The sequence below is a fragment of the Schistocerca gregaria genome, chromosome 9, assembly GCF_023897955.1.
Source record: "Schistocerca gregaria isolate iqSchGreg1 chromosome 9, iqSchGreg1.2, whole genome shotgun sequence".
NCBI lineage: Eukaryota > Metazoa > Arthropoda > Insecta > Orthoptera > Acrididae > Schistocerca > Schistocerca gregaria.
In genome coordinates, this window is record NC_064928.1 from 195335321 (window position 1) to 195352505 (window position 17185).

Below are 17185 nucleotides of genomic sequence, written 5' to 3' on the forward strand. Positions count from 1 at the left end.
AGTGTTACCTGGCTGAATACCAGGAAGTTATTTGAATATCATAGTTTGATTTTTCTTTTTTTAATACAACTTCTTTCTGAATAAATAATTTATTTTTTCGTATCCAATCTGTGACACTGTCCCCCAATGTCCGTGGTGAGCAACCCAGAATCAGGGCAGGTTATCACAAACATTTTCTGCAATATAACTTTGTTTTTTCTGAAAATGCTGCTGTGCCCTCAAATTTTTGGGACACACGGCAAATATAGACAAGGGTACATATTACGAGGTCGCTAGTGATACAAAGGGAAACTCTGAATACTGCTCCTTACGCAGTCTGCCCTGGGTCTCTTGTACAGAAATGTGGTTGGGGCATCGCAGAATGGGTCGGTCTGATATGCAGCGACAGGCTCAGATAGCCAAGACAGAGTCTGGTAAGGATCTGAGCAGGGAGAGAGCGAGTCCAGAAGACAGCGCGAGGGTCGGAGCGGACGCTGTCTGGGAGCCGGCGTCCCGGCGCCCCGGAGCCACTGGCGGGTTGATGAACCTCATGATCCACTCGCGGTAGAAGCCGAGGAACAGGTGTATGTTGAAAGTGACCGGCGCCCCGCAGTAGTCGATGGTGCAGTTTTCGTACAGGGCGGCCACCACCATGCCGAACTGGACCCGCACGTTGTTGCAGAAGATGGGCCCTCCAGAGTCGCCGAAACACGCAGACTTCTTCTTGACGTCGAAAGTGCACAAGCCGTTCTGTGGACGATAAAGCAGGCACAGTTGCAAGGGCTGCATACAACAATCCCTGTTGTGGACCATAAGCTGGTAACGTACTATGACACATCTCCCATGTACGTTACTAAGTGCCTAACCGGACTCCACAATTCAGATGCAGCTATAGTAAGTGTCATTTACGACGGCGGCCGAGTTTAGGTTCGTTCTGCGCATCTGACGTCACAAAACACAGTCAGCCAATGAGCAGAGAACGACGTTGCCAGAGCTCGACTGCAGTGCAGAGCACGGACGAGTGTCTTCACTTTTAGAAACGTTCAGTCATAAATAAAGTAACTGAACAAAAGCAATGTCTTGATAGCAGACTTTCTATAAAAGAAAACTTGGAAAAAGCATTCTTTATACCAATTGCTTCATATTCTATTAATTACTTAAACCAAACAAGCAATAAGCCTCCTAATTCGGGCGATAGCAAGGAAATTCATTCTCACTAACCGCTTTTTCGCAATAATGAACAGGGTAATTGTTTATTTCCTATTGTACTTCGACGAAACGCGAGTAATTCATAGCCATACCAACAGTGTTTGTCGCTATTTTGCGTCATTCTTTAAAATCCTCCATGGTTTATATTTAATGACAAGCTATGTTAGCGTTATGGTTAACAAGTTTGGCTGCTAAGCAAAAGGTTCCCGGTTCAAACCTAGTTCGATCCTTAATGTTTTCTTTATTTAAAAACAATATCGAAGTGTCTTCCTTCATGAATTTTATTCGTTTGAATGTAATTATTCGAAATTTCTAGTGGCAACTAAAATCGACCATACGGGAAGTATACACTGTGGACTTTTACCTCTGCAAAGTCTTATTTCGTGGAACGGTTTACTACATTTAATGCTGCACAATAACTGCGTTGAACATTGAAACAAAATTAAGTCATTTATGGAGGGAAAGTATCAGTCAAGAAGATGTGTAAACATCAAATTTTTGGGCCAAATAGTTTTTGTGAAATCGAATGATAAGTGTGTCAAAGCACTTGGAACACCATGTGTCTGCACTGGCGAGCAGTGCAGTGATGACAAAATTGCGCACAGCGCGGAATGTGGGGAGCACGTCTCTGTAGCAGAAAAGGTTTAGTGCGGCCGTGGTGGCTTTACTTCATAAACTGCGCGCTCCCCCCTAAACGTAAGATTGCGAACTGTACTATACTATGGCGCTGCTTCTCTTGGCGCGTGCAACTGGCAATGCAGCAATCTCCGTCGCGTCTGGGCGCGCATGTGAGAGCCGCCAAGATAAAAGAATTGAACTATAAGTGCCTAAGCGGACACCTCATTTCTGATGCAGCTAGCTCCCTACGGCTCCCAGGGGCAGCAAAAACTTGACTTTCACTATTTTACATAATTATTGATTGAATTTAATAATTTAATATTCTGTCATAATGCATTCATTATCAGATGCATTATTACGTTAAAGATGTAATACAGTAAGTTAAGTACGAGGGTGAGTCAAATGAAAACCTGAAATTTGTAATAATAAATCGAAATTTCGCGACGTTATCCTGTAAGCTGGTAAGCGTGCTACAAACAGCGTGCAGAATGGCCCATAGGTGGCAGCATAGTGCAGATGCACAAATACCGTCGCAGTATCAGTATAAAAATGGCCGCCCCACTTGCGTCTTGCACCAGGGAAGAACAGCGTTCTGTTATTAGGTTTTTGCGTAGTGAAGGCGTGAAACTTTGAAATTCATTGACGAATGAAGGTTCAGTACTGTGATGCATGTTTGTCACAGCAGCAAGTACACGAATGGAGTAGGAAGTTCGTAAATGGCGTGACTTCAGTGGAAGGTGCTCCTCGTCCAGGTCAGGCACAACGAGTTGGGACTCCACAGAACATGGCGGCAGTTGAAGCCATAGTGAAGGAAAACCGCCGAGTGACACTGAATGACATTGCAGGATGTTTACAGAGTAGTTCAAATGTACAAATGTGCGTGAAATCTTATGGGACTTAACTGCTGATGTCATCAGTCCGTAAGCTTAGACACTACGTAACCTAAATTATTCTATGGAGAAACACACACACCCGTGCCCGAGGGAGGACTCGAACCTCCGCCGGGACCAGCCACACAGTCCATGACTGTAGCGCCTTAGACTGCTCGGCTAATACCACGCGGCTTCAGATTAGTCATGGGTCAGTTTCACGAAGTGACTGTAAGATGGGTGCCACTGCAGCTGACTCCTGAAATGAGAGAACGACGTGTTGATGCTTGTGAAGAACTTGTTCGGCACTTTGAAAAAGAAGGTGATGGCTTCCTTGCAAGAATCGTTACTGGGGATGAAACCTGGCTTCACTTCCACCAACAGGAAAAGAAGAAAGCGAGCAAGGAATGGCCCCATTCCTCATCACCAAACCAAAGAAGTTTCGAACAGAACCATCAGCAGGGAAGGTTATGCTGACTCTCTTTTGGGACGAAAAAGGCACCATTTTGGAGCATTACATGCCTAGAGGGACCACTGTCACCAGTGCATCATACACAGATCTCCTAAAAAATCATCTACGGCCTACAATCAAAGCAAAGCGACGTGGATTGCTGTCAGCAGGTGTCCTTTTGCAACATGACAATGCAAGGCCCCACGCTGCCCATACAACAGATCCAGCAATCACAGACCTGCATTTTGAGTGCTTCCTCATCCACCATACTCACCAGACCTTGCCCCAAGTGATTTCCATATGTTTGGACCACTCAAAGGCGCAATGGGAGGAAGGAAGTTCCGTTCTGATGAAGAGGTAAGCCACGCGGTGCATGAGTGGTTGCACGGGCTACCAAACGAACTTTTGTCTAAAGGAATTTATGCACTTTTTAAGAGCTGGAGGACTTGCATTGAGCGTGGGGGAGATTATGTTGAAATGTGATACAGCGTTGTACCACTTCTGCACAATAAATAATATTTTTAAAAAAATATTTGAGGTTTTCATTTGACTCACCCTCGTACGTTCATCGTACATCTCGCACTGATTTCTTCGGTTATTTCCCGCACTGTTGTCTGTTAGCAGTGACAACTCTACGTATATGCCGCTGCTCTTGGTCGTTAAGAGAAGGCCGTTGGCCATTGCGTTATCCATGGCGAGAGGAAATGAATGAAATTTGGCATTCTCTGCACACTCTTGATATTGTGGATCGCGGAACATTGCATTTTCGAACCATTTCCGAAATGAAATGTTCCATGTGTCTAGGTTCAAGTATCACTCCGCGCTCAAAGTCTGTCAGTTCCCGTCATGTGGCCATAATCACATAGGCAACCTTTTCATATGTATCGCCTGAGTACAAACGACAGCTTCGCCAATGCACTCGTCTTTTATACCTTGTGTACGCGATACTACGGTCATTTATATATGATGATTTTTGTTTAGCTTTTTAATACTGTAAACAGAATATTACAGCCCAGTAGAAGTCTACTTTTATTTTTTTACCAGAGATCAAGACGGGCGATACTACTCAAAACTGGTAATTCTGCTGTAATAAAACCGCGATCGACAGACTGCAAAAAGTGAGCTCTCATAAGCTACGTTGTATATTGCAGTACTTACCCAGCCAGCATAAGAAAAACAGGTAATTCTGCTCCAAACCTTTGGTTATACAGTCAGAATGAGTCTCACCACCACCACCATACTTGGCATGAAGACGGAAGTTAACTGAGGACAAACTGCTCCCGTCCAGTACCACGCATGTCTTTCTTAATGTCTGTTGTGTACATGAAGAGTGGAAAGCTTTGGTGCATTTCCTTGTTTTGTCGTGAAATAAGCGGTATTCTCGTGTGTCACGTTGGTACCAGCATTGAGCTGCCTCTTCCATACAGAGGTTTTTTTTGGAATTAGAGACGTGTGAAGGAAGATCTAGTTTCGCAGTCATTAATCGCTTCCCGCCATGAGGGCTATTCGTTCTTAGCAGTCATTTGGTGCTGTTGGGCACACAGTTTGCTGATTTTGGGGAAATGTAAGAGTTGCAATGGCGGTAGCACGATCCATATTCTCAGAATCTTGTTGTTTCCTCCTTACTTTACCACTCAACTTGGGTCGCTTAGTATTTCAATTTTTTTTTTTAACAATTTGGGCTTCTTGTTACATACTTTTTGCGAGATCCCCAGATGAGCAGACCATGTAGTGCTTTTTGCATACAGTCTTCCGCACTTTTTGGCACATCCCCAAAGTGTCAGGGATACAGTGTTTGATTTGATTTTTAGAGAACTTTGTTCTCTAGTAATATTATTATGATTTATTTCAATCATTGTAGCAAGCAAATAGACACCTGGTAACTTCAACCTGACTTAGATTTCAAGGGTCTGTAAACCGCGCTACAATTTTTGCATGGTCAGGCGACCCACGAATGATAAATATAACCTGGTGCAGAACTAAGCTTGTTGTTTTCACTGTGGCAGCGTAGTCTTGTGGTCGGTGGTAAAACTCAGTCACGTCAGTCGTCACCAGGCAGCCACTTTCAATTAAACTGTCCTCCCTTGTACGAGAATTACATAATGTGTGCACGGATACAGCTTGCAACGCCAGAACGTTGACATATGGAACTATGGGTCTGATTGTGGGTCGAGTAAGAATAGCCAAAGCGGTTGAAGTGACTCATTGTGTAAAGTGGTAAATGCAGGTACGAATCCCAGACTCGCACAAATTTTCACTGTCGCCATTCGCTTATAAAACTGATAGTTTTTCATATTCACAGATGCTAATACATTTCACGTATCTCATGACAGCTGCAGTAGCTGCAGCGCCTGTTCCATCGGACATGGATGCATGTCCGGAAAATGACGTCATTCTTCTTGAAGAGGGTTGTTGTTGTTGTGGTCTTCAATCCTGAGACTGGTTTGATGCAGCTCTCCATGCTACTCCATCCTGTGCAAGCTTCTTCATCTCCCAGTACTTACTGCAACCTACATCCTTCTGAATCTGCTTAGCATATTCATGTCTTGGTCTCCCTCTACGATTTTTACAGCCCACACTGCCCTCCAATGCTAAATTTGTGATCCCTTGATGCCTCAGAACATGTCCTACCAACCGGTCCCTTCTTTTTGTCAATTTGTGCCACAAACTCCTCTTCTCACCAATTCTATTCAATACCTCCTCATTAGTTATGTGATCTACCCATCTAATCTTCAACATTCTTCTGTAGCACCACATATCAAAAGCTTCTATTTTCTTCTTGTCCAAACTATTTATCATCCATGTTTCACTTGCCTACATTGCTATACTCCATACAAATACTTTCAGAAACGACTTCCTGACACTTAACTCTATACTCGATGTTAACAAATTCCTCTTTTTCAGAAACGCTTTCTTTCCATTGCCAGTCTACGTTTTATATCTTCTCTACTTCGACCATCATAAGTTATTTTGCTCCCCAAACAGCAAAACTCCTTTACTACTTTAAGTGTCTCATTTCCTAATCAAATTCCCTCGGCATCACCAGACTTAATTCGACTACATTCCATTATCCTCGTTTTGCTTTTTTTTATGTTCATCTTATATCCTCCTTTCAAGACACTGTCCATTAGGTTCAACTGCTCTTCCAAGTCCTTTGCTGTCTCTGACAGAATTACAATGTCATCGGCGAACCTCAAAGTTTTTATTTCTTTCCGATGGATTTCAATACCTACACCGAATTTTTCTTTTGTTTCCTTTACTGCTTGCTCAGTATACAGATTGAATAACATCGGGGAGAGACTACAATCCTGTCTCACTCCTTTCCCAACCACTGCTTCCCTTTCATGTCCCTCGACTCTTGTAACTGCCATCTTGTTTCTGTACAAATTGTAAATAGCTTTTCGCTCCCTGTATTTCACCCCTGCGACCTTCAGAACTTGAAGGAGAGTATTCCAGTTAAAATTGTCAAAAGCTTTCTCGAAGTCTACAAATGCTAGAAACGTAGGTTTCCCTTTCCTTAATCTTTCTTCTACGATAAGTTATAAGGTCAGTATTGCCTCACGTGTTCCAACATTTCTAAAGAACCGAAACTGATCTTCCCCGAGGTCGTCTTCTACCAGTTTCTCCATTCGTCTGTAAAGAATTCGCGTTAGTATTTTGTACCTGCTTTCTTTGGGATTGGAATTATTATATTCTTCTTGAAGTCTGAGGGTGTTTCGCCTGTCTCGTACATCTTGCTCACCAGATGGTAGAGTCTTGTCAGGACTGGCTCTCTCAAGGCCGTTCTAATGGAATGTTGTATACTCCTGGGGCCTCTTTTCGACTCAGGTCTTTCAGTGCTCTGTCAAACTCTTCACGCAGTATCGTATCTCTTATTTCATCTTCATCTACATCATCTTCCATTTCCATAATATTGTCCTCAAGTACATCTCCCTTGTATAGACCCTCTATACACTCCTTCCACCTTTCTGCTTTCCCATCTTTGCTTAGAACTGGGTTTCCATCTGATCTCTTGATATTCACACAAGTGGTTCTCTTTTCTCCAAAGGTCTCTTTAATTTTCCTTTAGGCAGTATCTATCTTACTCCTAGTGAGATAAGCCTCTACATCTTTACATTTGTGCTCTAACCATCCCTGCTTAGCCATTTCGCATTTCGTGTCGATCTCATTTTTGAGACGTTTGTATTCCTTTTTTGCTTGCTTCATTTACTGCATTTTTATATTTTCTCCTTTCATCAATTGAATTCAGCTTTTCTTCTGTTACCCAAGGATTTCTACTAGCCCTCATCGTTTTACCTACTTGATCGTCTGCTGGCTTCACTACTTCATCCCTCAGAGCTACCCATTCTTCTTCTACTGTGTTTTTCCCCCCATTTCTGTCAATTGTTGCATTATGCTCTCCCTGAAACATAAGGGAACAATTGACAGGAATGGGGGAAAGAGGGTAGGACGTCAAAAACTTAAAAATATTAGATTTTTCAGAAATATACCTATTTTGTAGTGCACATCTTCCTGAACAGTTTGATGTATAAAACACATATATTTGAGAGATTATAAGGCACGTTATTTGGTCTTAAGTGTGCCAAGATGCAGTGTCAAAAGAAAGTGAATCATGGTGTGGCTGCCAAAGTCAAGTGCTGGTGGTGAAGAAGATTCTCACAGAAATTCCTTGCCAGCTGCTGTAATGGAAGCCATCAAACGTCTATTCAGGGATCTTGCAAATGAAAACTTATTGAAGAAATCTACTCATGGCGGTAACCAAAACCCAAAAGGAGGTTTTAAGTAATGTGTATGGGAAAGATTGCCAAAACCCATTTATGTGAGGAGAAATACGCTTTCTATTGGTGTTTATGATGCAGTTTCATGTTTTGGTGCTGGTGTGAAAGCAGGAAATACGTTTTAGAGAAAATGGAAATTAAGCTCGGAATGAACCGCATCAAAGCTTTGTTTGTGATAGACAGAGAGCATGTAGTGAAAGCAGGTAAACCATTTTTGGATGCCATAAAATCAAGGAGAGTGCAACATAGGAGTGTGAAAAGGAAGGAAACTGATTTAGAGAATGAAAAAGAATCTGCCTATGTTTCTCGACAGTTCCAAAAGAACACAAAATTCTTTAGTTAGGAACATGTAATACCCAAAATAAAGATCTTATTACTTTAAACTTGGTATGCTTATTAAACACGAACTACTTAATGCAAAAAATTAAAGAGTTTCATACACCTGCAAGTATGGTTTGTATGCTGTACCAAATTCATCGAAGAATCGTTCTTACTTATGAAGAAAAGTGTACCTATAGCAACAAACGCAGCCAATAGTAGATGAAAAAATGATAAAATTTCACATGAAAAAATTATTTTGTTATGTATTTGAACTTCCACTGCTATGATTGTGAATCCTGAGTCCTTCCTGGTCATGCTGACAAAGTTTTATGTATTTATTTGTGAAACTATAGACTGTTAGAGAAAGCTTTTGGCAATGTTGCCTGGAATACCCTCTTTCAAATTCTGAAGGTGCCAGGGGTAAAATACAGGGAGCGAAAAGCTATTTACAATTTGTACAGAAACCAGATGGCAGTTACAAGAGTCGAGGGGCATGAAAGGGAAGCACTGGTTGGGAAGGGAGTGAGATAGGGTTGTAGCCTCTTCCCGATTTTATTCAATCTCTATATTGAGCAAGTAGTGAAGGAAACAAAAGAAAAATTCGGAGTAGGTATTAAAATCCATGGAGAAGAAATAAAAACTTTGAGGTTCGCCGATGACATTGTAATTCTGTCAGAGACAGCAAAGATCTTGGAAGAGCAGTTGAACGGAATGGACAGTGTCTTGAAAGGAGGATATAAGATGAACATCAACAAAAGCAAAACGAGGATAATGGAATGTAGTTGGGTTAAGTCGGGTGATGCTGAAGGATTTAGATTAGGAAATGAGACACTTAAAGTAGTAAAGGAGTTTTGCTATTTGTGGAGCAAAATAACTGATGATGGTCAAAGTAGAGAGGATATAAAATGTAGACTGGCAATGGCAAGAAAAGCATTTCTGAAGAAGAGAAATTTGTTAACATCGAGTATAGGTTTAAGTGTCAGGAAAGTATTTGTATGGAGTGTAGCCATGTATGGAATTGAAACATGGACGATAAATAGTTTGGACAAGAAGAGAATTGAAGCTTTCGAAATGTGGTGCTATAGAAGAATGCTGAAGATTAGATGGGTAGATCACATAACTAATGAGGAGGTATTGAATAGGATTGGGGAGAAGAGACGTTTGTGGCACAACTTGACCAGAAGAAGGGATCGGTTGGTAGGGCATGTTCTGAGGCATCAAGGGATCACCATTTTAGTATTGGAGGGCAGCGTGGAGGGTATAAATCGTAGAGGGAGACCAAGAGATGAATACACTAAACAGATTCAGAAGGATGTAGGTAGCAGTAGGTACTGGGAGATGAAGAAACTTGCACAGGATAGAGTAGCGTGGAGAGCTGCATCAAACCAGTCTCAGGACTGAAGACCACAACAACAACAATAGACAGTGGAAATTAAGATGTCCTGTGGTGCCTCTCCTGCTCCAAGTCGGCCCGTTTGACGCTCTACCCCCTTAAAAACACAGGCAATATCGTTAATCATCAATCTCTTATTTTACAATAAAAGTAACAAGCACTGCACTCTTTCGTCTTGTTTGATTGTAAATCTGTTTATTGGCAACGGAGAACTTTGTCGATTTCCCCTAGTATTAAAGTTTGTCGTGTGTTGTTTCATGACTACTTGGTTAACGCCTTGCTGGACTCACATGTAATAAGCAGCAACTCTCCATACTTTGCTATCATTAACAGACTGTTATCCTTGTGTGCGCATTGCAACATATCTCACACTCATCCGAAAATAACATTCTTATGTGAGATGTGCCATTTGGAAATGTACCGACAAAGCACGGGGGGTTGCAACTAGCTGCTCTGTGTCATTGTCAATCAGAAACATTAATCTAAATCATTTCATATAATACTGACAACAACGTTGTTACCAACTGTAAAGCACGGTCACGAAGAAAAAAGTTATTTATTTCGTGTATTACATGTAGTTAAAAGGGGTATGGGAACTTTTCGGATACGCTGTTTATAGACACCTTCCACCTAATATGTTGTGCCATTTTGGTAACGTACAGAATTCACCGTAGAGATTCTCAATAGTTTTAATGAAGTTAAATGCTTATGCAATAAACATAACTGGGGGACATCAGCATGTAAGTAGTATTTACAGCAGGACAGAACTGATGCCACCCCACAACATACAATGAGAAGAGTATCGGTCTGAATCCTGTACAGTAGGATATGCCTGTGACTACATGTTTTCATTACGACTATGTCGGCCCAGACATAATCCATTGTTAGTAGAGTGTCATGTATGAACAAAACCTTTAATGGCACATGGAGAAAGAGTCGGCACGCTGGGTCTGATAAGTAAATTATAGTCAAGTCTTATCTATAAATGGTTCACTTTACATTTTCAGAAACTGTTATCATCTTATTAAAACAAATGTGTTCTGATGTTTGCGAAAGCCTGACTCATCTTCGGCTACTGTTTGATTCATCACTACTTTGACTGAAAGTTGGTCGTGATCTCTATTATCTGAGATGGCTACACCAACCTCAGCACGTGTGTATTGGTATTTTCTTGCAATCTTTAGGGTATCGAGCTGGACGTAAAGAACATCGACCCGAGCGTAGATGATACTCACGTCAGTGATGCCGCTGTAGCCACACTTGCTGCCATGCTCCATGAGGAAGCTGGCCCCCCTCAGGAGTCCTGTATCTGGTATCAGGTTCCTCCCACGTCGTCCGAAGCCCACTACGGTGCAAAGCTGCTTGAACCCTGGATCTAGCCTGCAATAAAGTGGATATTCACTGTGTGACAAATCTTCAGGTGGTGGTGTTCTGGTCTTCAGTCCAAAGACTGGCTTCATGCAAATCTTCACGATAGTCTATGGAATATTTGAACCTGTTTATTGTAGTGTAGACTTGTTGTCTCTCTCTCTCTCTCTCTCCCTCCCTTTCATTTTCTCACAAGCCCCCACACTTCATTCGATCGCCAAATTAGCTATTCCTTGGAGTCCCAGAATGTGCCCTATCAACTTTTAGTTAAGTTGCATTCTGAAGTTCTTTCTCCCCAATTCAGTTCTGTATCACTTCATTAGTCATTCGACCTAATCATCTTCTGACCTCCCCTGTAGCACTAAAATTCAAAAACTACTGTTATTTTCTCATCTGAAATATTTTTCGTAAAAATTTCACGTTGTTAGGTTACACTCCAAACATTTGGAGTTAACAGTACATTCAGCTAGTGGATAATTTCACATCTAAGCAAAAGAATGCAGGAAGTTGTACTTAGTAATTCAACTCATGTAGTCTACAGATATAATTCTGACTGGGGGAGGGGGGGAAAAATCACGAATGGGGTTCCCCAGGGTTCAGTCTTAGGTCCACTATTGTCCTTCAAATATATGTAAACTATATTTTCTCTAATATACAGCAAGCAACATTCTTTTAGCGGAGGACGCTAGTATTGTAATCAGTCCAAGCACACATACACCAAACAGGAAAACAATAAACAAGGTTCTTAAAAGTACCCATTTCTGCAAATGGTTTTACCCTCAATTTTAAAAAGGCACAACATATTCAGTGCTGCACAGTTAGGGGTACTTCACTTATGATAAGTGTAATACATCGTGAAGAAATAATAAATATGGTGGAAACTTCAAATTTCGTAGGTGTTCCTATTGATGAGAATATTAACTGGAAAAAACACCTTTTGGAACTCCTAAAACAAATTAGTTCAGCCACATTTGCACTTAGAATCACACTCCTTGCAAATCTTTGGGAGAGACAAATAATTTAGCTGGCATATTATGAGTACACTCCTGGAAATGGAAAAAAGAACACATTGACACCGGTGTGTCAGACCCACCATACTTTCTCCGGACACTGCGAGAGCGCTGTACAAGCAATGATCACACGCACGGGACAGCGGACACACCAGGAACCGCGGTGTTGGCCGTCGAATGGCGCTAGCTGCGCAGCATTTGTGCACCGCCGCCGTCAGTGTCAGCCAGTTTGCCGTGGCATACGGAGCTCCATCGCAGTCTTTAACACTGGTAGCATGCCGCGACAGCGTGGACGTGAACGGTGTGTGCAGTTGACGGACTTTGAGCGAGGGCGTATAGTGGGCATGCGGGAGGCCGGGTGGACGTACCGCCGAATTGCTCAACACGTGGGGCGTGAGGTCTCCACAGTACACCGATGTTGTCGCCAGTGGTCGGCGCAAGGTGCACGTGCACGTCGACCTGGGACCGGACCGCAGCGACGCACGGATGCACGCCAAGACCGTAGGATCCTACGCAGTGCCGTAGGGGACCGCACCGCCACTTCCCAGCAAATTAGGGACACTGTTGCTCCTGGGGTATCGGCGAGGACCAATCGCAACCGTCTCCATGAAGCTGGGCTACGGTCCCGCACACCGTTTGGCCATCTTCCGCTCACGCCCCAACATCGTGCAGCCCGCCTCCAGTGGTGTCGCGACAGGCGTGAATGGAGGGATGAATGGAGACGTGTCTTCTTCAGCGATGAGAGTCGCTTCTGCCTTGGTACCAATGATGGTCGTATGCGTGTTTGGCGCCGTGCAGGTGAGTGCCACAATCAGGACTGCATACGACCGAGGCACACAGGGCCAACATCCGGCATCATGGTGTGGGGAGCGATCTCCTACACTGGCCGTACACCTCTGGTGATCGTCGAGGGGACACTGAATAGTGCACTGTACATCCAAACCGTCATCGAACCCATCGTTCTACCATTCCTAGACCGGCAAGGGAACTTGGTGTTCCAACAGGACAGTGCACGTCCGCATGTATCCCGTGCCACCCAACGTGCTCTAGAAGGTGTAAGTCAACTACCCTGGGCAGCAAGATCTCCGGATATTTCCCCCCATTGAGCATGTTTGGGACTGGATGAAGCGTCGTCTCACGCGGTCTGCACGTCCAGCACGAACGCTGGTCCAACTGAGGCGCCAGGTGGAAATGGCATGGCAAGCCGTTCCGCAGGACTACATCCAGCATCTCTACGATCGTCTCCATGGGAGAATAGCAGCCTGCATTGCTGCGAAAGGTGGATATACACTGTACTAGTGCCGACATTGTGCATGCTCTGTTGCCTGTGTCTATGTACCTGTGGTTCTGTCAGTGTGATCATGTGATGTATCTGACCCCAGGAATGTGTCAATAAAGTTTCCCCTTCCTGGGACAATGAATTCACGGTGTTCTTATTTCAATTTCCAGGAGTGTATTTTCATTCATTAATGTCATATGAAATAATTCTCTGAGGTAACTGATCTTTAAGAAAGTCTTCATAGCACAGAAACCTGCTGTAAGAATAATATTTCATGCTCACCCACGATCATATTGTGGATACCTGTTTAAGGAGTTGGGCATTCTGACTGCTTCACTATATGTTTATTCCCTCGTGATGTTTGTCGTAGGCAGTCCTCTAAAGTTCAAAAGAAAAATGATTTGTATAATTATAATACCAGAAGCGAAAATGGCTTTCATTACTCCACATTAAGGTTGTCCTTAGCACGAAAACGGGTGAATAATGCTGCAATAGAAAGTATTTTTCACTTACCCAGTGACATGAAGCGTCTGAAAGACAGAAAAGTAAAATCTAAAAACAAACTCAGAAAGTTTCTACTTGAAAACTTCTATTCTTTAGAATAATTTGTATTGATGTAACGTGTAAGAAGTGGTGGGTGGGAATTACTGTCTCACATCTGTATATCTTTTTTTGTTTTATAAAAAAACTTAGAAATATTCAGAATGTAGTAATACGTACAAATTGATTTACAAAGTGAAGGGAAAATCACTTACTCCATAGCATTACGATCCATCGTGCAAAATGATCCATGGAACATGAAATTAATAACTAATTAACTGAGTCACTGTCTTTGATTCATTAGAGACATCCTGACGCTTAAGTTTGTATTCGACGTTAACAGATTCCTCTCACTCTTTCAAAAATGTTTTTCTTCTTAGAAATTCGCCCATCGTCGTTAGTTTGCTGCCTAAATAGCAAAATTCGTTTACCACTTTTAGTGTCTGATTTCCTAAACTAATTTCTTTCACACTGCCAGCTTTAATTCGACTACATTCCATTACCCCTGTTTCAGTTTTGTTGATGTTCATCGTATAATATATTTTGTGGGTACTGCCCATTGTGCTAAAGTGCACTTCCAAGTCATTTTCCGTGAGACAGTATTACATGTGAACCGTGAAGTTTTCGTTGCGTCTCCCTGAGCTTTGATTCCCTTTCCAAATTTCTTCTCCTTTTTCTTCACTGTTTGCACGGTTTACAGACTGAAAAACATCAAGGAGAGGGTAAAACACAACCTTACACCTTCCTCGATGTGATTCTGAACATTTAAGCCCATTGAAAAGTGATACTACACATTCCACATTTGCAGAATACCTCACTGAAAACAAACAACACCACAAGAGGCACATAAACTGATCTTCAGATCCAGAAGCGCGCACACACACAGTGTGTACCATTTATTAAAAACAGAAGAAACTCTCCGCATCCAAAAAACTATTACACAGGTCAAAAAAATTCATCAATGATGAAACAGGGCTCTGCAACAAAATATTTTCAGCACTGCAGGCGAATTATCAAACAACACTCAATAAATACACCACCTACCCACAAATAAACACTAACACACACACCTACCTACAAATAAACAATATTCAATGGAATTAAACTTCTCAGCTGACAATCGTCAACAAGACAGCGAAGCAAATGATTGGCAATAGCTTATGCGTAACGAAAATGTACGGTAGAAAGTCTTCAGCTTATTCGATATATACTCTTGCCCATTATCACAACGGAGATGACTTACTTTCAAATTGAAATGAGCTGTAAACTTTGCTTCAAATTTTTGAAAATTTTTGGCACTTCTGGCTTTGTTTCTAGAAAATATACGCAAGTAAAATGAGTAAAGTCATCAATAAATGTCTGAACATACCTTTTAATATCATATCAGTTTCGAATAATTGTTCCAACTACATAACTGAATAAATTCTAGTGGTTTGGTCGCTTTTACTCTTCATGTTTTATGTGGATGAGAAGTCTGTTTCCCTTCAATACATGTATGACAAAAATTTTAATCTGATCTGTTAGACTTAAAAGTTCATTCCGTCGGCTTGCTTCTGCAACTTACGAATATTATTGTAACTCAGATGAACCAACCATTCATGCCATAATTAAAAACGTCTGTGTTGGTGAAACTACATGACATTTAAGTCCCTTTGTATACAATTTAGTGTGTACATGTTTGACTCACTCCTTTGTGCAATGGCAAGAGCACATTGTTGCTCTGATAAATACAAAAACTGCTAGCAAACCTTTTGATCCAAGTTTATGCACGGACAACAGGTTTGCTGAGGTTTGGAACTGAAAAAATATTTGTAATCGTGCCATTTACACAACTCATAACTTCAATTTCACCGACACACGTAACATATAGAAAGATTCCAGACTTAGTAACATTGATTTTAATTGAATACGGCAACGTTCTCATGTATTTCAATTGCATGTTGCTATTTTTTAAATGTTCTGTGGCTCCGGAATCCAAATACCATTTAATATGAGCTAGTGTTGACGAATTTTCATAACTAGTTGCTGAGAAACAGTAATTATTCTCTTCTCCATCTTGATCATTAGAAGCTGCTCTCATAGGTTTTTTTTTGTTTCTGTGCTTTTTTTTATTTTAGACAATCTGAAGTTTTATGTGTATTCAATGCTCAGTTATAGCACGTTAGTACCTTTGCTACCTGACTGAATTCTGTTACCAGACTTCGATTTCTGTCCTAAATGCGACAAAAAAACTTCGATAAGTTAATATGGTCTCCCTTGGGAACATCTTTCTTCTTCTTCTTCTTCTTCTCTTATCCAAAAGTCAGTTCTTCACGAAATATAGAGTTAACGCATCTGGTGATAGTATTTTTATCATATCCGCCGGCAATGTCAACAACAGATGACAAACAACAACGGTTTCGTCTAGTTTTGCTCCAGATGATCGTAACTCTCTAATTAAATTGCCGAATTGATTAAAATGATCAGTAAGCAAGTTCCTTGTTGAGTCAAATTTCATCAGTAGCAAAGTTTTCCAAATTAACAACTGACTTGCCGTTCCTCTTGCCTCGTAAACAATGTTCAGCGACAGCCATAGATCAAACGGAGTATCTTTTCTTTGACATCTTCCAAATAATTATCCGCAATTCTCTTTATGATTTGTGACATACATGTTTTTGTCACATTTCTTCAAAATTGCTGGAATAAGTTTATTTCACTTCACGTCTTTGGTCACAAACTTGTAAGTCCCCAGACTGCCGGTTTCGGTCAGCAATGACCATCTTCAAGTCTGCTTTATTAAAAAAAAGTGAATACATAGGACACCTTTTTATAAAACAGACCTGAATATGGTCATGTTGTTGTTGTTGTTGTTGTGGTCTACAGTCCTGAGACTGGTTTGATGCAACTCTCCATGCTCCTCTGTCCTGTGCAAGCTTCTTCATCTCCCAGTACTTACTGCAAGCTACATCCTTCTGAATCTGCTTAGTGTATTCATCTCTTGGTCTTCCTCTACGATTTTTACCCCCCAAGCTGCCCTCCAGTGCTAAATTTGTGATCCCTTGATGCCTCAGAATATGTCCTACCAACTAACCCCTTCTTCTTGTCAAGTTGTGCAACAAACTCCTCTTCTCCCCAATGCTATTCAATACCTCCTCATTAGTTATGTCATCTACGCACCAAATCTTCACATTCTTCTGTAGCACCACATTTCGAAAGCTTCAATTCTCTTCTTGTCCAAACTATTTATCATCCATGTTTCTCTTCCATACATGGCTACACTCCATACAAATACTTTCAAAAACGACTTCCTGGCACTTGAATCTATACTCAATGTTGACAAATTTCTCTTCTTCAGAAACACTTTCCTTGCCATTGCCAGTCTACATTTTAT

At 41.6% G+C, this 17185-nt stretch overlaps 1 protein-coding gene across 1 annotated transcript in view; it reads right to left on the minus strand.

Moving 5' to 3' along the window:
• Nucleotides 1-390: 390 nt before the first annotated feature.
• Nucleotides 391-17185, minus strand: part of LOC126291507 (chymotrypsin-2-like) — a 40570-nt gene continuing 23775 nt past the window's right edge. The window contains exons 3-4 of the mRNA XM_049985013.1: nt 10854-10998; nt 391-729 (exon numbers count right to left, since the gene is read on the minus strand). Coding sequence (XP_049840970.1) covers nt 391-729; nt 10854-10998 — 484 coding nt within the window. The remainder of the gene's footprint in view (nt 730-10853; nt 10999-17185) is intronic.